We start from the raw sequence: 23,252 nt of genomic DNA, 5'->3' as shown, positions 1-23,252 counted from the left end.
GAGTCCCCGGAAGCTGTTCACGGGCCACCTCCCATGCGGTGGAAGTACACCAGGTCCACCTTCCACGTCCCGCTCTCTAGGGGTGAGTCCTGGGACTTGACACCGAACGTGCACCCCAGCAGCTGTTAGGGTGAGGGACCTACCAAGAGGCTGATGCATCAAAAACAACACTGGGCAAGAACCATCCTGGACAACCCCTCCTCGGTGCTGAGCATAGAATTATACTAAGTGCGACCATCAGCCTTGAAGAGAGTCAAAACCTGAATTCTGTAAGAATGCTCTAGACAAAGGACAATAAAAACTCAGTAGCATTTCTCTAGCACTTACTGCGTACAAACCACTTGGCCTCTAGCCCTGGCAGGGCTTCTTAACTCTAGTTTATGCTTTCTCTGTTTAGCATCTCCTCATCTAGACTCAGGGAGTCAGGGACCAGGCTAGTGAGATATGAGTATGCATCTGCAAATGAAACTTGGGACACATAAACCTCAGGGAATCAGAACTCCTAGTCCGTGGGGTGATTTGTTCTTTCTCCCTGAAATCTGACAGTATGAAAGATCATTGTCTTAGCCTTGATGTTGTAATAGGTTCAGTGTAAGGGCCATAATGACTGGGACATGAAGACGTCATACCCAGGAAAGGAAAAACCCCACTTCCCCCAAGAGAAGTCCTAAAGTGTTCACAGGGCCAGAAAAGGATCTGACACCAGCGATGACATCTCCTCTGGTCATAGTTTTAAAACGGCCTTTTAAAATGTCCTTGAAAGGGACCAGAATGCATCACAATCTCACAGAGTTTAAAATAGTGTTTTAATGACACAAGCATAAATGAATAATAATAATAATAATAAAATATGGTTAGGCTGTGTGTTTTTCCCCCAAGGGAAGTTTTTGGCAAAGCACATTGAGTATTTGAATCCAAAATATTTAGAAGACATACTTTGAGACAAAACAGTTTTGAGACAAAGCCAAAATGAATATGGGGGAACATTCTGATGTTTAAATGCTGTCTCATTATCAGTGTAGAAAGGCTTTTTATAAAATATAAGAAAAATAAACCCCGCTTGTTTACATCACTTTTACTTAAAATGTTCTTAATTACTATAACTCTGGAGGGTTCTCATCCAGACAGGTCCATTTTTCTTTCCTGCCAACTAAGCCACCTTAACACACAATGGAGAATTTTTCCTCAGAATTTCTGAGATTGCATCCACATTAATTTTGCTGCTTCATTTACCCCTTTCAAAAGAGTTGTGCTGTGGTTAGTCGCTCAGTTGTGTCCGACTCTTCGTGACCCCATGGACTGTAGCCCGCCAGGCTCCTCTGTCCATGGAGTTCCCCAGGCAACAATACTGGAGGGGGTTGCCATTTCCTTCTCCAGGGGACCTTCCCGACCCAAGGATCAAACCTGGGTCTCCTGCATTGCAGGCAGATTCTTTACCATCTGAGCCACCGGAGAAGTCCTATTCACATATCATACAATTCACCTATTTACATGTACAGTTTTACAAGCTAAAGCCCTCTGGTTTTTAGCTTGCTCACAGAGCTGCACAATCATGGCTTCATTTGTTTTTAACATCCATACAGGAGCCAATGGACTGACAATTCAAAGGAGCCCAGGCGTTAGGATCCCAGCCTGACTCTCATTTCTAGTAACTTCTGTATTCTCATCACAGCTGCCACTCTCAGAAATACTCACCTTCTAAATTCCTACTAATGCTCCCAAATGAAATGCAAAAGCCTCAGGCTGTCAAATTTATCTTTCGCCCGAATTTTCTTTAAATCTCAACCCAAGCTTATTCACAGCAAAGTGTCTGCTTTTAAATCATTCCTAACAAAACCTAACGAGATAGCCCATATCCAAGCAAGGATGCTACATCCTCCAGGCCCTCACTGGAGCTGGACAAACCGCCTGGACCACCGGACGAGCCCTCTGATGTAGTCGCTGATCCCTGGTTTCTGGGAGGGCCCAGGGCACTTGAATGTGGCCCGTGACCTCGGATGCCTGTCCCCCTCCGTGCCCAGAGACGCAGTCAAGGAAGAACTAGCAGTGACTAAGTAAGAAATCCGCGGGTGGTGTAGGACTAGAGAAAGCCAAGACAAGGCGTGACTGACCTGGGTCCTCTGGCTGAGGGTGCATGAGGCGGAATGGCACCTCAGTGGCCACTTCACTAGAAACAAAAGAGGCAGAGTGGTCAGAATGTGCATAGTTGTAAATGCACAGCTGAGAGCTGTGACTGCAGAGCTTCGAGAAAGATTCCCAGGCCCCTGCTGAAGGAGGACTCAGCAAGGTCCAAAACGAAACAAACCAGATATCAGGAAGTGGTCAGGAAGGAATTTTTAAATGTATTCCCTGGAATGTGGTCCAGAAACTCCACTTGAACGAGGCTGAGGAGCCCAGGATTTTGGGGTTCCCTTTCCTCCTGGTTATTAGTTTCATGGACATGCTAAGTAGTGGGATGTCCAGGGACGTAGTGCATGCTAAGTCAACTCAGTTATGTCTGACTCTTTGAGACCCTGTGGACTGCAGCCTCCCCAGGTTCTCTGTCCATGGGCTTCTCCAGGCAAGAATACTGGAGTGGGTTGCCATGCCTTTCTCCAGGGGGATCTTCCCAACTCAGGGATCGAACGTACGTCTCTTGCATTGGCAGACGAGTTCTTTACCACTAGTACCACCTGGGCTCCCCTGGTGGCTCAGAAGGTAAAGAATCTGCCTGCAATGCTGGAGACCTGGGTCTTGTGGAGAGCAGTCCCTTGGGATGAGCAGAGTCCAGCCAATTCCAGAAGCTACAGGACTTTGAGGAGGCTTGGATTTTATACAGAAAAAGGAGGACAGGGAGTCAGGAAGGGGCAGAAGGAAAATCTGGACACAGGAAGAATGGAAAGGGGTCGGGAGGGGCGGGGGGGACAAGGATTACTCCCTGTTTCACCCAGGACCCACCGCCTCCCACCCTGGGGTCACTGCTTTGGTCAAATCTCATGTGTTGATAAAGTGCTCTTGGCGGATCCCCGTGTGGCCAGGGTCTAGGAGAGAAGTTGCCCTGGGTTCCACGGAAGGGGGGGTGATAGGAGTCAGTGACGGCATATATAAGGTCAGCACCTGCCTCAAACATGTCTTACCTGCTGCCTCTTTGTGCTTTATTTAAAAGGCTGCTGTCGCTATTCACAAAAGCCCAAAGGTGGAAACAACCCAAATGTCTACCCACCAATGAATGGATGAACAAAATGTGGTCCACTCATACCATGGACTGCATCTCAGCCATAAACAGGAAAGAAGTACTGACATGTTACAACATGGACACTGCCAACGTGCCAAGTGAGGAAGCCAGTCACAAAGGGACAAATATTGCCTGATTCCCTTCATATAAAATGTCCAGATGAGGCAAATGTACAGAGTTAGACGGTAGATTAGCGGTTGCTGAGGAGTGGGGAGCGTGGGAGAGATGGCTCAAGAGGTATGCGGTTTCCTTTGGGGATGGGCACAGGGTACAAGAACTGGAGAATGGCGACAGTCACGCACTCTGGGAGTGTCCTTGACGCCACTGAACTCTATTGTTTGGTTTGGCTTTTTTTTTTTTTTTTTTTTGGCTGCACCAAGCGGCATGTGAGTCTTAGCTTCCCCACCAGGGATTGAACCTGTGCTCCCTACATTGGAAGCACAGAATCTTTTTTTTTTTTTTAATAAATTTATTTATTTTAGTTGGAGGATAATTACTTTACAATATTGTAGTAGTTTTTGCCATACATTGACATGAATCAGCCATGGGTTTACATGGGAAGCACAGAATCTTAACCACTGGACCACCAAGGAAGTTCCTGAACTGCACAGGTTTAAATGGTTAAAATGGCAGACTTCACGTTATGTGTATTTTACCCCTGAACACACGTGCATACACACAGGGGCAACTGCGTGGAGTATGCCTGTTTTCTGAAGGTGTGTCTATGCGTGTGTCTTCACCCAGGGGCAGACCCAGCTACAGTCCCCACGAAAGATCCCAGCCTCACACCTGTCAGCCAAGGTTTGCACGGTGTGAGCGGGCACATTTCCCATCATCACGGAGCGGGACACTGTCCTGTTTTAAACCCCAGGTTTGTCCCCTTCATACCCTGGAATCAAGCAGAGAAGGAAGGTGACGAGGCTTACCTGGAGGTGAGCTCTCCCAGAAGGCTAGGAAACAAAAACACAAATAGGGCTGTGGTGACTTTCCGCGGTGGTAACACGACCCTCCTCGCCGTTATTCAGAGATGGATGCGTCCCCCTCGGGTCCCTCGTCACCCACAACTCTCAGGACCTTTGTGTTCCTCACAGTGCACTCTGCTATTCCTCTCTGCTTCTGGCTTCATGGCTTTCTCAAGCGGGTTAGTTTAAAAGAGAAATCACTTAGGTTTAAGCCCTAAAGTTCAAGAATAAACGCTGGTCCAGAATTTCTCTCATGGCCACAAAGGTCACCATGCAACATCTGCTAAACACTTACCTTGACTGCTACATTCGACTCTGTTTAGATCCTCTCAGAGCAAGTGAAAGAAAGCACTATACACTTTATAGATATAGACGTAGATACTATTTCTATATATGCATATATATCTGTATATATATCTTGGCCTTGGGCATTTGGGATCTTAATTCTGTAACCAGGAATTGAACCTGCGTCCCTGGTGTTGGAAGCACAGAGGCTTAACCAATGGACTGCCAGGGAAGTCTCAACACCATACGCTTTGTAAAACAGGACAACTACAATGCTGTGTTAACGAAATCTGCAAAATCAACCCATGGTCTACTTTGTGGTTTCAACCAAAATTTGGGGACCTCTTCGTCCACTGAGACTTATGGAATATACACATAGATTTGCCTTGATGGCTGAACTACCCAGGACTCATTAAGGTAAAAGGCCAGAGCCTTTGGCGATGGAATTTGAAAAGGAAAATGAGAAGTCGAGTTTTTCCCTTTTGATGAGATTTCGTTCTTTTTTTTTACCATGCCACATGGCATGTGGGATCTTAGTTCCCCAACTAGGAATTGAACCACACCCATTGAGTTGGAAGCACACAGTTTTAATCACAGGACCAACAGGGAAGTCCCTTGATGAGATTTTTAAAGTGAAAGAAATTGAATTCAAAAAAAGATGGAAAACCGTTTCCTCAGAACTATAAGATATCTGTGCTCTAGTGTGAAAAGGAGACTCCTCAGTCCTGTAATGATTTTTTGGGGGGCGGGGAAAGCCTCCCCATTATGGATGGAGCCTCCTGAGATGCATTGTGAATTCATTTCCCAGCTACCATGCTTTTCTGAAGAGAACTAGAGATCTCTTCAAGAATATTAGAGATACCAAGGGAACATTTTATGCAAAGATGGGCACAATAAAAGACAGAAATGGCATGGGCCTAACAGAAGCAGAAGATATTAAGAAGAGGTGGCAAGAATACACAGAAGAACTGTACAAAAAAGATCTTCATGACCCAGATAACCATGATGGTGTGATCACTCACCTAGAGCCAGACATCCTGGAATGCGAAGTCAAGTGGGCCTCAGGAAGCATCACTACGAACAAAGCTAGTGGAGGTCATGGAACTCCAGTTGAGCTATTTTAAATCCTAAAAGATGATGCTGTGAAAGTGCTGCACTCAATACGCTAGCAAATCTGGAAAACTCAGCAGTGGCCACAGGACTGGAAAAATCAGTTTTCATTCCAATCCCAAAGAAGGGCAATGCCAAAGAATCTTCAAACTACTGCACAATTGTACTCATCTCACATGATAGCAAAGTAATGCTCAAAATTCTCTAAGCCAGGCTTCAACAGTACATGAACCATGAACTTCCAGATATTCAAGCTGGATTTAGAAAAGGCAAAGGAACCAGAGATCAAATTGCCAAAATCCGTTGGATCATAGAAAAAGCAAGAGTTCCAGAAAAACATCTACTTCTGCTTTATTGATAACACCAAACCCTTTGACTGGGGAGATCACAACAAACTGTGGAAAATTCTTCAAGAGTTGGGAACACCAGACCACCTGACTTGCCTCTTGAGAAATCTGTATGCAGGTCGAGAAGCAACAGTTAGAACCAGATATGGAAAAACAGACTGGTTCCAAACAGGGAAAGGAGTATGTCACGGCTGAAAACTGTCACCCTGCTTATTTAACTTATATGCAGAGTACATCATGAGAAATGCTGGGCTGGAGGAAACACAAGCTGGAATCAAGATTTCCAGGAGAAATATCGATAACCTCAGATATGCAAATGACACCAGCTTTATGGCAGAAAGTGAAGAAGAACTAAAGAGCCTCTGGATGAAAGTGAAAGAGGAGAGTGAAAAAGATGGCTTAAAACTCAACATTCAAGAAACTAAGATCATGGCATCGGATCCCATCACTCCATAGCAAATAGAAGGGGAAACAATGGAAACAGTGACAGACTTTATTTTCTTGGGTTCCAAAATCACTGCAGATGGTGACTGCAGCCATGAAATTAAAAGACACTTGCTCCTTAGAAGAAAAGCTATGACCAACCTAGATAGCATATTAAGAAGCAGAGACATTACTTTGCCAACAAAGGTCCATCTAGTCAAGGCTATGGTTTTTCCAGTGGTCATGTATGGATGTGAGAGTTGGACTGTGAAGAAAGCTGAGCACTGAAGAACTGATGATTTTGAACTGTGGTGTTGGAGAAGACTCTTGAGAGTCCCTTGGACTGCAAGGAGATCCAACCAGTCAATCCTAAAGGAAATCAGTCCTGAATATTCATTGGAAGGACTGATGTTGAAGCTGAAACTCCAATACTTTGGCCACCTGATGCAAAGAACTGACTCATTGAAAAAGACCCTGGTACTGGGAAAGATTGAAGGCGGGAGGAGAAGGGGATGACAGAGGATGAGATGGTGGTATAGCATCACTGACTCAATGGACATGAGTTTGAGCAAGGTCTGGGAGTTGGTGATGGACAGGGAAGCCTGGCGTGCTGCAGTCCATGGGGTCGCAGAGTCAGATGTGACTGAGTGACTGAACTGAACTGAACTGATGCTTTTCTGAAGTACCATCAAAGACTAGACTGTCTCTCCTTTCCTAGATCAGCTTAAACAGGTGACAACATGCATACCCATTCTTGCCAGGTGGTACCCAAGTGTACGTGTTTTGCAGTCTGCTTTTCTACCTTTGTCTCTGTAATGTTACATCAGGCAGAATTGTGAAACTAGACCAATAGTCTTTCTCAAACCCTACCATGTAATTGGTAGAATTTGTGGACCTTTCTTGCTTTCTGTCTCCCAATCACTCGGGAACGAAACCATTCAGATGGCTGATGGCCAGACAGAGCAGGCGGCATGTTGGGGCGTGGACACTCACCCTGACACTGTGAGCTTCACCTTGATCTGGTAAGACACCAGGATCCCCATGACGGTCTTGTCTATTCCCTCCTTTATGCTGTTCAAACAGAAAAGAAAAACGGAAGAATGCAGAGGAGCAGTAGGAAGCAGAGACCGGATGGATCAACCCTTCTCCCTAGGCTCCCCAGGTGGGGGACCACCCTCTCCAAGAGACCAGGTCATCCGTGTTCTTCTGTGTCCTCACTGTCTGGGGCGCTGGAAGGCAGCCCTGACGCTGGGTGGATGGGGGGCTTAGGATTTGTCATCATTCAGTCACTAAGTTGTATCCGACTCTTTGCAACCCCATGGACTGCAGCATGCTAGGCTTCCCTGTCCTTCACTATCTCCTGGAGTTTGCTCAAACTCATGGACTTCCCAGGAAGCTCAGTTGGTAAAGAATCTGCCTGCAATGCAGGAGACCCTGTTCTATTCCTGGGTTGAGAAGATCTGTGGAAGAAGGGATAGGCTACCCACTTCAGTATTCTTAGGCTTCCCTGGTGGCTCAGCTGGTAAAGAATCCGCTGCAATGTGGGAGACCTGGGTTCAATCCCTGGGTTGGGAAGATCCCCTGAAGACGGGAAAGGCTACCCATGCTAGTATTCTGGCCTGGAGAATTCCATGGACTGTATAGTCCATAGGGTCGCAAAGAGTCAGACATGACTGAGCGACTTTCACTTTCACTGTCAGTTGAGTCATTGATGCCATCCAACCATTTCATTGTCTGTCACCCCCTTCTCCTCCTGCCCTCAATCTTTCCCAGCATCAGAGTCTTTTCCAATGAGTCAGCTCTTCTCAGTGGGTGGCCAAAGTATTGGAGCTTCAGCATCAGTCCTTCCAATGAACACCCAGGACTTATCTCCTTTAGGATGGACTGGTTGGATCTCCTTGCGGTCCAAGGGACTCTCAAGAGTCTTCTCCACAGCACCACAATTTGAAAGCATCAACTCGAGGCTAGGGACTAGGGGTGGGCTTTGCTCTATCACTGACTGACCCAGTGACCTTGGCTGAGCCTCTCATCTGGTAAAATCTCAATTTCCTCATCCATGAAATGAGTAGAAATTCAACTTTCTCACCAAAGAAAGCACGGAGAGACAGGCATGTTTATATAATACTCCACGAACCACGGAAAATCTTTACAAACACACATGTCATTTTGAACTTTGTGATTCCTTCACCCTTGAGTTCCTGGATCTAGGATGTTGTCTCCCTGTTTTCCCATCTCCCAGAGCATCACAGACGTGCTTAGAATCTAACACATCAGCTGGCAAATCGTCCTCAGAAACCCTTTGACTCCCATGATCCTGCTTTCTGCCTGGTGTTCACTGCCCCAACTGTTCATCTCAGAGCTTTTCCTGACAGCATCACCTGGATGCAATCACTGGGGCCGTGGGTCACACAGGATGGAGGTGGGGGGTGGTATGGGGAGCTGGCAGTGAGCCCCGAGCCTGGTGACAGCTCCTACCCCCAATCCTCAGGGCTCATCAGCACACATGCTGCCAGGAACGGTAGCCTCAGAGGACGGTGAGGGGTGGCAGGGGTATTTGACTTAGAAGCTTTGATCTAGTTTTTACTGGATGCACTGGCTCAATTCAGTCCAACATTCTGAGCTGGGTCAGCAGATCAGTGCTTAGTTTCATTTAAATTGAGCTGACATCCGTAGCCCTCAGGACCTCCTGCTCCTTACCTTTCCAGATGGAAATGAATAAATGATGTTTCCATCCTTCGTGAGGTACTCAGTTCAATGCTAGCTGATGCTATTTCTTAGAGGTACTAGCTGACTTTTCTGGAGCACTTACTGTGTGCCAGGCCCCACATTTGATGTGCCCTGTCTCCCATAATCCATGTCAGCTCTCATACTCTACGGATGGGGAAACTGAGCTCCTCACTCAGACAGCTGATGGGGTGGCCCAGATGACCAGCAAGGGAGCGGGGCTTTGGCACAAGGCTGTCTCCAGAGCCCAGAGCTGCAGTCGCTACATCATACCAGGCATGAGTGAGAGGGTCCCTGCTCGGGCCACTGAGCATTGGCTTTGCACCGCCGGCCACCGTGCCATGCGCCAGCCGTGAGCCCAGGACTGGGACGAGAAGACCCAGACCCCTTCCCCCAACTCCGCCAGCACCGAGTCTCGGGGGCTTACATGGTGCTGGAGGCCAGGTTCGTGTCCTCATGCTTGATCTTCCCATCCAGGGCGATGCCCCTTCTCTCGCGGTTGTTGGCCAGCAAGGGCACCAACGTCAGCGTCTTGGTCAGTGAGCTGTTTGGCGGCACTTTTTCCCTGCAGGAAGAAACACGGTGGATTTAGCCAGTTGTTCTTACAGGCCTAAGGCCACCATGGCCCCCAGGAGACCTTGTCTACGCTCACGCAGTTCCCAGAACCCATGTTCCCCGCAACTCCTGGGAAAGACAGCCCGGAGGTGGTGTGCATGTCTTATGAGAAGGAGGAGAACATGAGTGACGTCTCAAAACAGGCTGGCAGCAACATTGGAGCATCTCTCAGCCTGCTCCCATGGCTGAATTTCTGGAATGTTCTGTGGGGTGAAGTGAGACCGACTGGCCCAAGGATCAGGGACCACACCCAGTTTCCTCCCGAGACTCTGTGAAGCACGTGATGGGCTTCAGGGTGACCGGTCAGGGCCAGCAGTGAGCCCAGGCTGGGCGTCGTCCCTGTCAGGAGGACCAATGTGCACCCAGGGAGCCTCCACGTGAGCTGGACAGACTGGGCGGTTTGGGGTTCAGAGCAGCAGAGGCTCTTTCTCCCCCAGATCGCCTCCATCACCAGCCGGGAGGAGTGTCCCCAGCATCTAATAGACACAGGGACCCCCTGCCAAACAGTGGGCCTGGGTGCAGCGAGGGGCACGGCAGCGTGGTTTCCCCAGGTCGAGCAGCGTCCCCGGCTCACAGAGCAGCGTCTGAAGCTGGAGAGTTGGCTCTGCCGCTCGCCCACGGGCTGCTCCCAAGCCTGTGCCAACAGCCACTGCGCCGCCTCTGATCACAGAGCCCAGGCGGGCTGTAGCCATGTTCCTGACATAACCTTCATCCTTCTGTCTGGCCAGGAAAAGGCAGGGCCCTGGAAACCCTGCCCAGGAGCCAGCCTCGGGCCCTTTCCATGGCCTGCCCCCAGACAGATGGGGAGCCCCACTGACACCCTCCTCAATCTCCCTGGGGAGTTGAAGGTGGCTATGGCTTTTCCGGCCTCCAAGTGCACACAGGAGGCTCCTGGGCACACATCCCTTACAGAATCCTGCTTGAGACAAGGTGGCCCACATCCTTGCCTTTGGGACTAGGGGGAATCTTCTCTTAATAAGCTTGGTTTGGGCAGCAGAGTGATAGAAGCAGAAATTACCTTGTCAAGGTTAACTACAGTAGGAAGGGGCCCCCAGGCTCCCCTTGGACCATGGCCTGTCCTGCTGCACCCTGGCTGACGGCCTCTGCCAAGACCCTGGACCAAAGCCCCACCTGGCCACTTCCCAGCACCTTCGGGATCTGTGACTGGATGGTGGGTAACAGCTTGGGCATCAGGGCTGACCTGGTTCCCAGGTTGGCCTGCCCACCAGAGCCCCCAAAGCCTCATTTTCACTCCCACATTTTTGAGGGGACCGAGGATGGTGTCCAGTTTTCTGGGACTCTTTGATGCAAAATGAGCTGAAAAGAGGACCAGATAATGGGGTATATTAGGGGAAACCTCAGTTGGGGACTATTTCCTCCTATCGTTGGGCACATGCCAACAGGTGAGCCAGGAAGACTCCCGGGCACCAGGATGGGCAAGGATGCAGTCTGAAAGGTAGAACTGACCCCAGGCCTGGCCCCGCGGAGGCAGTTAGTGGTTCATTTCCTGTCTCTCTCCCCTGAGATGTAAACTCAGGCCAGGTTCTGCTTTAAGTAACAGTTTATCCCAAAGTGGCCTTTTAAATATTATGTAATGTTTTCTTGCTGAATCGGCTGTCTTTCCTCACCGCACTGCCTTCCTCCAATGATGAGAGTATTTTTGTCTTACAATGGGGCTTGGAAAACAGGAAAACACCTTCCCGAATGATCCTTCCTGGGTGGGGGGTGTGTGTTAAATGAACCTGAGTGCCTAGCACAAAGCAAAACCGGTCAGGTCTCTTGCTGTACCATGAAGAAGCCATCGCAGGATTCTCATTTGGGTTTTATTGTTTGTTTGTTTTCCATTTGATTTTTATTCTAATGGAAGGAGAAAAGTCACTCATGACAAGTGGCAGAGTACTGAGATAGCCTTCTAATCTCCTTGTCATGGGTACCAGATTTTCAAATTGTGGAGAAGATCAAAAGATAGAGAACCTCATGTGGGCTGACAGGTTATTTGATGATCTGCTCTGGGGGTCAGAAACAGTATCAGATTCCTACCCACTTATTTAAGGATCAATAGAAAGCTCCAGCCCTTCCCGCTGTGACAGTTCAGGCTTCATTTTTCTCCTCCCCATCATTTCCTAGCTCAACCTAGCTCTCAGAACTCTTGTGAGCAAGCACAGAATCAAGAGGCTAACTTGCTTTGCAGCCCTTGAAGTGAGAAGAGGGGAAGGACGTGGCAAGCTGGGGAGCTGGCTGACCGCTCTACTTCCTTCTTCAGCGATGACCGAAAAGGGGAACTTGACAAAGAAGCCGGAACCGCCCAGGAAATAGAAACCCAACCCACTACTCACTGTGTTTCCTCTGCAGCCACCGGCTTGATGTAATAATCACTCGAGTAGAGAACCACGTTGGCCACTTGTTCCACTGCGAAGGGAGGACAGGGTAGGGTGACTCAGTGTGGGGTCCTGCATGCTGCCTTCCGGGGCACATGGTTGGCCTTCCCTCTCTAACGGTCATTTGAGTGCACCTCTCAGGCTCAGCTTTAAGGCTGAGAGTCCTGTTCTGGCCTTAGGCCAGGCTTCCCAGGTGACGCTAGTGGTAAAGAACCTGCCTGCCAATGCAGGAGACATAAGAGAGGCAGGTTCCATCCCTGGGTCGGGAAGATCCCCTGGAGGAGGGCATGGCAACCCACTCCAGTATTCTTGCCTGGGAAATCCCATGAACAGTGGAGACTGGCGGGCTACAGTCCATAAGGTTGCAAAGAATCAGACACGACTGAAACAACTTAGCAGATGATAACCTGCTCTGTGTCAACTCCCAGCCAGGAGCCATTCTCCTAAAACCGCACCCCCTGGGAGACCCCTCCGCTCCACTGAGCTCACAGCACGTGCCAGGTATCCTTTCAAAGCACACAAGCTCGCAGTGTCCCCAACTCACCATCTGCTCTCTTTCCCTAGATGTGTCCCCTTCCAACCTTCTCTCACTTGTTTACTGAGCATCTACTTCTGGCTGCCCAAGCTAGAAACAGTCAGGAGGCAGCACACGACTGATTTGTGGATGTGGTGTGGTGGATAGGAAGGTGGGCTCTGGGACCAGACTACCTGGGCTCAAATCCCCTCCTAGCCATCAGCGGTGGGGTAGTTACTGAGCTTCCCTGAGCCTCAATTTCCCCATCAGCAAAATGGGGGTGATAATTGCATCTAACTTATATAGTTGTTGTGATGATTCAAAAAATGATTTTTAGTTTGTTTTTTTTTTTGGCCACACCTTGTAGCATGAATAACTTCTCCAACCAGGGATTGAACCCACACCTCCTGCAGTGGAAGCATGGAGCTTCCTGGACCACCAAGGAAGCCCCCAAAAAGATGGTTTTTAATTTCTATTAAAATCAAATTTGAGAATCAAAAGAAATAATTTGTGTGAACTGGTCAACACAGCGCTCGGCCTATACAAAGTTCTCAATATCTGGCTTTAGAAATTCAACAGCTTCTTTCAAACATTAGGGGTTTGGATGTTTGGATTCATAAAATTTTGAGAAACAACTTAAAAAATAATTATCAAATGATACTTTCTTCGTCCTGCTGCTTTGTGAAATACCGTATGGAACGCTACATACAACATGCTAAATAAATAACACCAGGCCCTACAGAGACTTAAAGGCATAGAAACTAAACTCACATAAAAACAAAGCCTTAATGTAAACATGTATATTAGCATTAAGAAAAATCTAGAATATTTTAGTACGAGTGCATCCGATTCCTGAGCCTTATCTATGATGGACAAGAGGGAGAGAGGAACGTGGTGGATGACACTTAGGTGACCAGCTGTCCCGGTCTGCCTGGGACTGGCCCATTTTAGCACTGGAAGTCCTTGGTCCTTAGTCCTGGTTAACCCAGGACAGCTGGTCACTCTAACTCTGTCTCAGTCATCAAGGGCCTAAGGGAGAAGTGAATGGACAGGTCTCCCTTCCAGGTCATTCTATCATGTCTTTTTACTTTGCCCACATGAGACCGAGATCTCACAGCATCCCCCCTCACTTTGACGCCCTTTGACCTGAGGCAGTGTGCTGGACCAGTGGGACCAGAAAGTCAGAGGCCCCTGTCCCGAATGTATGGGAGGCCAGGCCATTACACGGCAACACAACAGTAGCAGTGACAATGGGGATGACCATTTACAAAGCATGTCCAGTGTGCTCGATCAACAGATCACAAAATCCGGGAAGGTAGACCAGGAAGCCCTGCTGTGACTGCCCGCTGGATTCTGGGAGGATGTGCACAGCACAAGCCCACAGGGGACCCCGGGGTTCCCAGGCCAGGTACCCCCTACTACTCTGTGCAGAAAGGAAACCCCTCCCCCCCCCCACCCAGACCTGGACCCTCCAGGAAGGCAGGACAAGGAAGGACGGGAAGACGTCCAGTGAGGGATGTTGTCCCAGGATGGAAGATGGCTCTAAGCTGGGCAGGAGGCTACAGAGAGGACACTAAAGGGATCTCCTCCTCTAAGGTCCTGCTGCCCTGACAACAGAGACAAACAGGACGTTCCAAGGACCCAGGAGGGCCTGAGAGACCAGAGGAGAGACCCCGGGAAACTTGACCACTGGGGACTTGGAAGGCTCTGCTGTCCAGCTTTGAGTGGAAGGTCCTACCTAGCACTTTAATCTTCTTCACTGTCTTCTCTGTGCTGTTGTTCACAGTCACGGTCACAGGAATGGGTTCCCCGTGGTAATAGATCTGAAGAAGTTAGCAGATGGGGCAGAAAAGGGGAAGAGAGCCTGGTCATGTCTTTCTAAATTTATCTCAGTCCTTTAACTGGAGGCAAAGTGGCTGAATCCCCACACTTTCGAGGAAGACAAGGTGAGGGCATCATGGCTCCTGTGGGGATGTGTCTGGAGCAGGTTCTGCCCCGTGTGTGGGAGGCTGAGGTGATGACATGGGCTCCAGCCACAACGCCCAAATCCTGAGAGTCTCTCAGAGCTGGCCCGGGGCTCTTGAGCGGGATCATGAAGTTATTTGGGGCAGAATGAGTGAAAAGAGAGGAGAATATGGTGGGAGGTAGAGCTGGAGCTCGTCCAGTGATGACTCCATGTTATACCAGATGGGCATGTTGTTGCGCACACACACTCCACACACATGCACGTGCACACACACATGCACACACATGCGTGAATAGACGCACACGTGTGTACACATGTACACATTCGTGCACACATGCATGCACACACATGTGCATGCGCACACACATGCACATGCACACATACGGTCTGCTGGGCTTTTGTCAATGTGTGTGTGACTCTTGTTGACCAGAGGGACCAGAGACAGCCCTAGCCAGCGGTTCTTCACCTTTCTTGGCCATGACATTCACACGTGACACAGGCACTCCCTTACCGTTACTGCCCAACTTCAGTTTGAGGGAAGCAAACAATTTGTAACACCCATTGATGATGCACTAAGAGGCCCCCTGGGGCAGAGACGGGGGGATGGGGGGGCAAACCTCCCCCACATTGCTGGGACCCACGATGAGCAGAATGCAAGCCAGTTTGGCCCTATTCTAAGGGTCCCCTTCACTGACTCCAAGTTATGAAAACATCCAGTCACCCTCATAGGTTGGTGTTTACCACTACACCCAAGACTGCCCGCAGCCCACCCCCAGCTGAGGGCCCGGGGCGGGCTCCCCAAAGGCCAACTCCACAGTCACCTCTTTGCTAAGCGACACGGCGAGGCGCAGGGGCTTGTCTGACATGAAGAACTGCCAGGAGGCCTCGGCTCGGGGCTGGGGACCCATCTGGCGTGGCGCATGCTGTACCTTCCGGATCAGCAAACGTACGGAGCTCCTGAGGACGAGACGTCACGGACGGTCCCGGGATCAGCACCTGGGCCTCCTCAGGACAGACCACCAGGTCACCCCCTGCCCCCCACCTCATCCCCAGGCTGGGATCCCTCGGGGATACTCCCGATGGATGCTGAAGGACTGGTAGCCAGGTCAGGTCTGGAGCCCAGGGCCTGGCAGGTGGTGTGGACCCGTCTGCCCTCCAAGGGTCCCTCTCACCCTCTGTGAGGACCCCGACTCGGGCTCCTCTCAGGTGAAGCTGCGGTGGGAACGTGTGCCTACATGATGTTTCAGAGTTCTCTACAAATGTGATGCCTTGTCATTGCCATTCGGTACAGGCATCCTTGGGTGTGAATGCTGAGTTTCTGCTGCTAAGTCGCTTCAGTCGTGTCCAACTCTGTGTGACCCCATAGACAGCAGCCCAGCAGGCTCCCCCGTCCCTGGGATTCTCCAGGCAAGAACACTGGAGTGGGTTGCCATTTCCTTCTCCAATGCATGAAAGTGAAAAGTGAAATTGAAGTCGCTCAGTCATGTCCGACTCCTAGCGACCCCATGGACTGCAGCCTACCAGGCTCCCCCGTCCCTGGGATTTTCCAGGCAAGAGTACTGGAGTGGGGTGCCGTTGCCTTCTCCAGAATGCTGAGTATGAGGAGGCAAGTGTTGAGGGCACAGTTGGGAACGTCATTCAGGAACAAGAGAAATGAACACCAGGGCCTGGGAGGACAGGAGTCACTGCTCAGCGGGCAGAGTTTCTATTTGGGGTGATGATGGCATTTGGGATACAGATAGTTTGGGGATATTTCCCAAATGCTATCATCATTTATATACCATGCAGGATAATACATCATTATATATATATCCCATATGTATTATCATATATATCCCAAATGCTATATACAGATAGCAGACAGTATACACGTGGTTATACAAGGTAATGACTGTGCTTAATACCACTGAGCTGTACACTAGAAAATGGTTAAAATGGTCAACTTTGTGTTATGTATATTTTACCACCACCACAACAAAATGCAAGAGAAGAAGAAAACTCAAGGGACTGTGGAGGCTTTCAAGAGCTTACATGAACCCTTGAGGTTGATAATGCTCCTGTCATTTTCTTCTGCTTTCCCCCTAGATGGCCAGCCCCCGCCGCCCACCCCATGTGTAGATGGTCCTTTCTGATGGTCCTAACCTGGGGAGGCTCCATGACCCACCACACCAGCCTAGTGGGAAGAGTCCGTCTCACAAACATAAAGTGACAGGCGGTTTCTTACCCCCACCTCTTAACCCCAGACCCCTCACCTATTCCCACAGCCACACTCTTACTTCTTTGGAATTTTGTCCTCTTCCACATCTGCACTGTGCGTGGCGAACGCTTTGATCTCGAAGTCGACCCCACAGCTCTGCAAGGGGGCAAGAGAAAAGAGGGCTGCGGTCTGCATCTCCCTTCCGGAGCTGGATGGGGTCACAGCCCCCTCGGGGGGATGTTTCGTGGCACCTTCTTTTTCTACATCAGCCGTCTGCTTTTCAGAGCTGCCCCAGTAAGACTAGATCTGGGGACATCCCTGGTGGTCCAGTGGTTAAGACTTCGCCTTCCATTGCAGGGGGTATGGGTTCGATCCCTGGTCGTGGAGCTAGGATCCCACATGCCACGGGGCAACTAAGGCCACAGGCCATAAAGACCCAGTACAGCCGAAAAAAAAAAATAAAAATTTTAAAACTATTGTAACAGATTCAATAAAGACTTTAAAAATGGTCCACATCAAAAAAAAAAAAAAATTGACTAGATCTGGAAGTGTGCTCATGATGAAATAATGGCATTAGTGCGAGGACACTGCCACGGGTCCCGAAGCCCCAGCGAAGGCCACCAGCCTGCAGGATGTGCCCCACCAGCAGCTGCAGAGGGTGAGTCAGGCATCCTGATTGGTCCTCGCCTCCCTCCACCTCTCATGGCGTCCAGCCCACCCCTCGTCCAGGTGTCCTCGGAAGTGGCCATGCGTGTATGTTACTGACGGTCCACTGCCTGCAGCCGGGGGACAGGTGCGGTGCTCGCAGGGCCCACGGGGGTCCACGGACGCCCGTGCTGGGGCTCCAACGCCCGACCCCGGTGGGCAGCTGCTCTGCGGCTGCAGCCAAGCGTGGCCAGGCTGCCAGGGGACCTGGCGCTGGCAGCTCTCCCAACTTCTGAAGAGAAGCTGGAAATGGAACTTGGAGTGAAGGCTCCTGAATTTTAAAATCAACGAAATTAAAAAATCTTGCACGGGTGGAACAAATGCATCTGCCGGCCCCTCTGCCCGCCCCCCACCTGGACCCAGCATGATCCCCACCCCCCACCCCGCAAACCTCCTTCCCTCCTGTGTTAACACGAGGGGGCGGGGATGGGGGCCCAAGCGTTGGGAGGGGCCCTCCACCAGCTAGCTCCCGCAGGCTGACAATAGCACGTAAGTCACAGTCCTACTGGTCCTGTGAAACTGCGGAATCTCAACAACGCTAAAACCTGGCTTGAAAACAAATACGCATCCGTACCCACCAGCACTTGGAGTTCTTAGCCCTGTGTTCTCACCACGCTGCTCAGCCCCCTCCACGCCCACCCCCTGCCGCTTCCCGCACAAGCCAAGCCCTCCCACCTGTCTACCCGGGGCATGTGCTGTTCCTTCCTTGTGAAACGCTTGGCGCTTCTCTCTCTCTATTCATATTGACCAGCTCCTGTGTGTGCTCCTAGACCAGCTCACCAGCCTTCTCAGGGAGCAGAGAGACCGTCTGTTTCATTCACAGGGCTGCTCGTGGTTAGGAAATGCTCAAGGCAAGTGATAGGCTCACTATACGTTCTCTCTACTTTTGGGTATATCTGAACTCTTCCACAATAAAAGGCTTAAAGTATCACAACCTTGCTTGTTAATTGGCTATACCTCAACACAAAATAAAACGTTTAAAATTAAAGAATAAATAAATAAAACAGACTCTTAAAAAAAAAAAAAAGAGGCTATTTTAAAAAGTCCTTTGAAGGAATGAATGAATCCCTGGGATTCATTCTGAAACCAACCTTGCCCACATCTTGTGGAGCTGGCTGCAGCATCACCGAACAGGGCAAGTAGTCAGGAAACTGTGGAAAGAAACAACAGACCATTTCTTTCAGAGAATGTTATTCCACATGTATTCTACCATGCATGCACACTCAGTCGTGTCTGACTCTTTGTGACGCCATGGACAGCAGTGCACCAGACTCTTCTGAACAAGGGATTCTCCAGGCAAGAATACTGGAGTGGGTTGCCGTTTCCTCCTCCAGGGGACCTTCCTGACCTAGGGCTTGAATTTGAGTCTCTTGTGTCTCCTGCATTGGCAGGCAGATTTTTTACCACTAGTGCCACCTAGGAAGCCCATATATACATATATATGTATGTCTTATATATGTAATGTGTGTGTATATATATATATACACACACACACATATAATACATATATATACACAAAACATAAACCTTATTATTTTAAGCATACAGTTCAGCAGCATTAAGGACATTCACATTGTTCTGCCATGGTCCCCACCATCCATTTCCAGAACTTTTCCATCATTCCAAGCAGAAGTTCTGTACCCATTAAACATCAATTCCCCAATTCCCTCCTCCCCCATGCCCTGGAGACCACCCCTCTACTTTCTGTCTCCACGAATTTAACTCCTCCAGATCCCTCACGTAAGTGGAATCACACAGCATTTGTCCTTAGGCGACTGGTTTCTTTCACCTAGCATCACGTTTTCAAGGTTCATTCTTGTCGTAGCCTGTGTTAGAATCTCCTGCCGTTTTAAGCCTGAACCGTATAACTTTGAGGAATATGTAATCTTATGACCCATAAACACACTAGTGAAGAGGGTAGCTGCCCCCACAGCGAGTCCAGGATGGAGTCATCAGAGGCGGGAACTCTGGCCCCAGGGTCCCTAGGTTCCACCAGGGACCGAGGGATTTCTCTCCCATGACCCCTCAGGCTGTGCTCAAGACTACAGACAGGATCTCATTTCACTAAGATCTCCTGGCTCATGGGGAATTCTTGCCTGCTTAGAAATTCCTCAGGGCCAACCAAGGGGCACTTCTTTCCTTTTATAGACAAGCAAGTGAAGGCGTGACACGCACGTATAATTAGATGGTCGGATGCAGTTTAAATATTTTTAAACTGTAGGTTGAAACGGTGCCTTCAAAGGCTAGCAGGCTATTTTCAAGGACTTAAAAAAAAAAAAAGACAATGACAGCCCAGGCAATCTAGAATTTCCTCCAAGGGTGCAATTTGAAGGCCCGCGTACGTGAAGCCATCGCTCTGGCCCCGTTCCTTGGCCGCCGGTCACATCACAAGGTGCTGTGGGTGGAAGGAACCAGTTCGGGGGGGGGGGCCGCGACGTCACCCACCGTGAGCAGGAAGGGGTAGGTGTTGGCCCCCAGCTTCTTGATCAGGCTGTCCTGCAGCTTCGTGGTGGTGCCCGAGGCGCCCATGGGAGGGAACACCTGGACCTGGGAGAAGTAGAGGTCCCTGCGGAAGCTCAGGCCGATCACGTCGATGTCTTCCTGGCCGTAGCGGAAGGCACACGTCAGAGACACGTACACTGGGAAAGAGATGAGAAGGGTGGGCTTGGCCGGTGGGTCGGTTGGTCGGCCTGGCGCCCCTGCCTGGGCTGACACCGCCTGCCTGCGGGTCTCGGCATTCAGCACCCCGAGGGGATGGGGCCTGGGGACCTCACCACCCAGCTGGCCCTTCCCTCCCTCTGCCTTGTGTTAATTACTCTAAAGGGCTGGGTTGGAGGGCGGCGAGGCCCCTCGGAGGGACCATGTGTTGTCTCCTGACTCCACTGTTTCCCGCATCTTCCCCCTGTCCCTCTTGATCCACCAGCTCAGGGACCTCAGGAGGCTTTTCAACAGGGTGAGGTCACTCGGGTTCTGAGGGCGGGAGGTCTGTCTAGAGTTGAGAGTGAAGATGAGCAGAGGGGAAGCAGCGCTAGGGAGTAAAACTGACAACTCAGGAATGTCTGATCTGGACGTGGCCATGAGGGGAGTGAGCCGAGGGCTCAGGGACCAGATAGAGAGGGGAAACCAAGTCCCAGAGGAAATCCGTCTTTTCACTTGGCTCGGAAACTTAAACTAAATCATTGGCACTTCAAAAAGTTCAATGTGGTTAGACGGATGTAAATGGTGCCCCCAGTGGACCAGAGGAATTATATGAGGCTACACATGTCTTGTGCAGGAGAAGGAGAAGAGGGCGACAGAGGATGGGATGGCTGGATGTTACCACTGATTCAATGAACATGAACTTGAGCAAACCCCAGGAGATAGTGAGGAACAGGAGGCCTGGCATGCTGCAGTCCATGGGGTCGCAGAGAGTCGGACATGACTGGCGACTGAACAACGACACGGGTTTTGAGGATGGACTGTTTACAGCTGTCGTTAATGCGATAAGTAAAACCACACAAGGTGCCCTGTGCTTGAATGGAAAGCACGTCCACCCACCTCCTCAGGAGCCGTGGGTTGAGGATTTTGTCTGTGTCCGCCTCAAGGGTCAGTGCCCCTCGGCACTAAGCTCAGAAGAGTCACTGATGATCACTTGCTTATCCCTCAGCTGACGTTTGTAGGAACAAGGTGCCCAGAGATGACCTGGATTTATGCCTGCCTCTCCAGAAAATGCTTTCCTGGCCAAGGGCGTGGGCTTTCAGGGCTGGAACTGGGCTCCTCCTGGTGTAAGAGAGGAGCAGGGCGCTCCAGAGAAAGCCAGACACAACAGAGGGGGGCAGCTGTCAGCCTGTTTCTGCCCTGTCCCCGGGATGTTGAGGGCCCTACAACTGACATACTCCAGAGCACATCCAGGGTTAGGAACAATTCCTTGTGGGTTGTCAACAGCAACAACTCTAAGAGGCACATTTTGAATGGAACTGAGTGATAACTCAGATGGGTTAAACAGTTAATTTATACAACTGTTATTAGCATCACATTGCTTGCCACATACTTCACAGCAGCCAGAGATGACTGAGCGTACTGTGCTGCCATGGTCCAGAACCACCAGCGTGTGCTAAGTCACTTCAGTCCAACTCTTTGCGACCCCATGGACTGTAGCCCCCCAGGCTCCTCTGTCCATGGGGATTCTCCAGGCAAGGGTACTGGAGTGGGTTGCCATGCCCTCCTCCAGGGGATCTTCCGGATCCAGGGATGGAACCCAGGTCTCTGACATCTCCTGCACTGGCAGGCGGGTTCTTCACCACGAGTGCCACCTGGGAAGCCAAGAACCACCCAAGTAAGCATAAAAAAAAAACTCTGCCTTCCAGCGGCCTCCATTCCTTGCTTTTCAGAAAAACTCAGAAAGGAGCCCTCCTGAGTCTGCCTAGACATGGAACCACAGGACACGGTGGAGAGGGGCGTGAGCATGCAGTCTGCAGAGGGCAGCCCTGGGCTCTGGGCTCCGTCTGCCATCCCATATCCAGTGGGCTCGAGCAAGCGGCTTCCCTGAGTGCGAACAGAGCCCATGTCCCAAGGATCGTACGAGAGAGTGCAGGTGAGAGGCCCGGGGCCCTGGCAGTGAGAATGAGTGTGCAAGGGCTTCCCCACCTCTCCTTGTGCACATACACACACCCCCTTCCTGCAGCGAGCCGAGACCAGACCCCCGCTCCCTGGAGGATGGAGGAGCACCCCTCACCTCTCTTGCCCTTCACGAGCTCAGGATCCACCAGCACGACGCCATCTAAACCAAGAGAGAGAGAGAACAGTGAGGGGGGAGGACGTGGAAGAGGCTGGAGGCTTCCTGAAGTGTGTGTATGTGGGTACACATCACATGGAATCCATGTTCGCGAGGGGAACCTTAGAAAGGGAAGCAAACAAAGGGAAAGAAGTCACCCCACTTCCACTACCCAGAGACACCCGTTGTCGAGATATCGATGCAGAACGATTTCTCCAGATTAGATGCATTTATGGAAAAGGTTTTACTAAAAAAATGAGATCCTACTATACTGTTCAGTTCACTGCTCTCCTCACTCAATTGTATATTGCAAACATCTCTTCACACACACATACACACACACTCACGTAGTATGTATTAATCATTTAAATTGGAGCAAGTGGCCACACATTTGCTCCAATGAACAGATGTATTATAAATTATTTAATCAACCTTCTCTTGTTATGGCATTTAGGATGTTTCTGATTTTCCCCATTATAATTGAATTGCAATAAACATCCTTATAGATAAATTCCTACCCATGGTAGAATTAAATGTGGCTTTTGATAACATAACTGCCAAATGACCTTCTAGAAAGGACATTGCTGAACGACATGCTCATTTACTGCCTAAATTGCCAGTCTTTTACACTCTTTTTTTAAAAAAAAACAACACTAAGAACAATTTGAGTTGAAGTAATTATAGATTCACAGGAAGCTGCAAAGATAGTACAGAGAGGCCCCCATGTATCCTTTATCCAGTTTCTTCCAATGGTTACATCTTAGGTAATTGCATACAATCTCAAAACCAGGAAGTCGACATGGGTACAGTGCATGTATAGTTCTAAGTCGTTTTATCAAATGGAGATTTTGTGTTACCACCACGGCAATCCGGACACAGAACTGTTCCCTCACCATAATGATCTCCCTCCAGGGCTGTGCTTTTGTAGTCACACCCAACTACCTCCCCCCACCAACCTTGGCCCCTGAAACCACTATCCCGTTTTCCTTTTCTATAATGTTGTCATATTGTAGGTGTTATATAAATAGCATCATAAAGCGTACGGCCTCTTGAGATTGG

At 49.9% G+C, this 23,252-nt stretch overlaps 1 protein-coding gene across 2 annotated transcripts in view; it reads right to left on the bottom strand.

Moving 5' to 3' along the window:
* SAG (S-antigen visual arrestin) overlaps positions 1-23,252 on the bottom strand; it is a 30,822-nt gene that overhangs the window by 1,801 nt on the left and 5,769 nt on the right. Inside the window, exons 3-13 of one of the 2 annotated variants that reach the window (XM_081491023.1) lie at positions 22,155-22,199; positions 19,886-20,079; positions 18,532-18,591; positions 16,815-16,891; positions 15,360-15,495; positions 14,311-14,395; positions 12,017-12,089; positions 9,493-9,630; positions 7,335-7,412; positions 4,141-4,164; positions 2,098-2,167 (exon numbers count right to left, since the gene is read on the bottom strand). In XM_081491023.1, the coding sequence (XP_081347149.1) occupies positions 2,098-2,167; positions 4,141-4,164; positions 7,335-7,412; positions 9,493-9,630; positions 12,017-12,089; positions 14,311-14,395; positions 15,360-15,495; positions 16,815-16,891; positions 18,532-18,591; positions 19,886-20,079; positions 22,155-22,199 (980 nt within the window). The remainder of the gene's footprint in view (positions 1-2,097; positions 2,168-4,140; positions 4,165-7,334; positions 7,413-9,492; positions 9,631-12,016; positions 12,090-14,310; positions 14,396-15,359; positions 15,496-16,814; positions 16,892-18,531; positions 18,592-19,885; positions 20,080-22,154; positions 22,200-23,252) is intronic. The other variant, XM_081491022.1, reaches the window with a different exon arrangement.

The sequence above is a fragment of the Giraffa tippelskirchi genome, chromosome 5 (genome assembly GCF_054371585.1).
Source record: "Giraffa tippelskirchi isolate mGirTip1 chromosome 5, T2T-mGirTip1v1.2.pri, whole genome shotgun sequence".
NCBI lineage: Eukaryota > Metazoa > Chordata > Mammalia > Artiodactyla > Giraffidae > Giraffa > Giraffa tippelskirchi.
The sequence above is the reverse complement of the archived record's forward strand: the minus strand, read 5'-3'. Positions and strand labels throughout refer to the sequence as shown.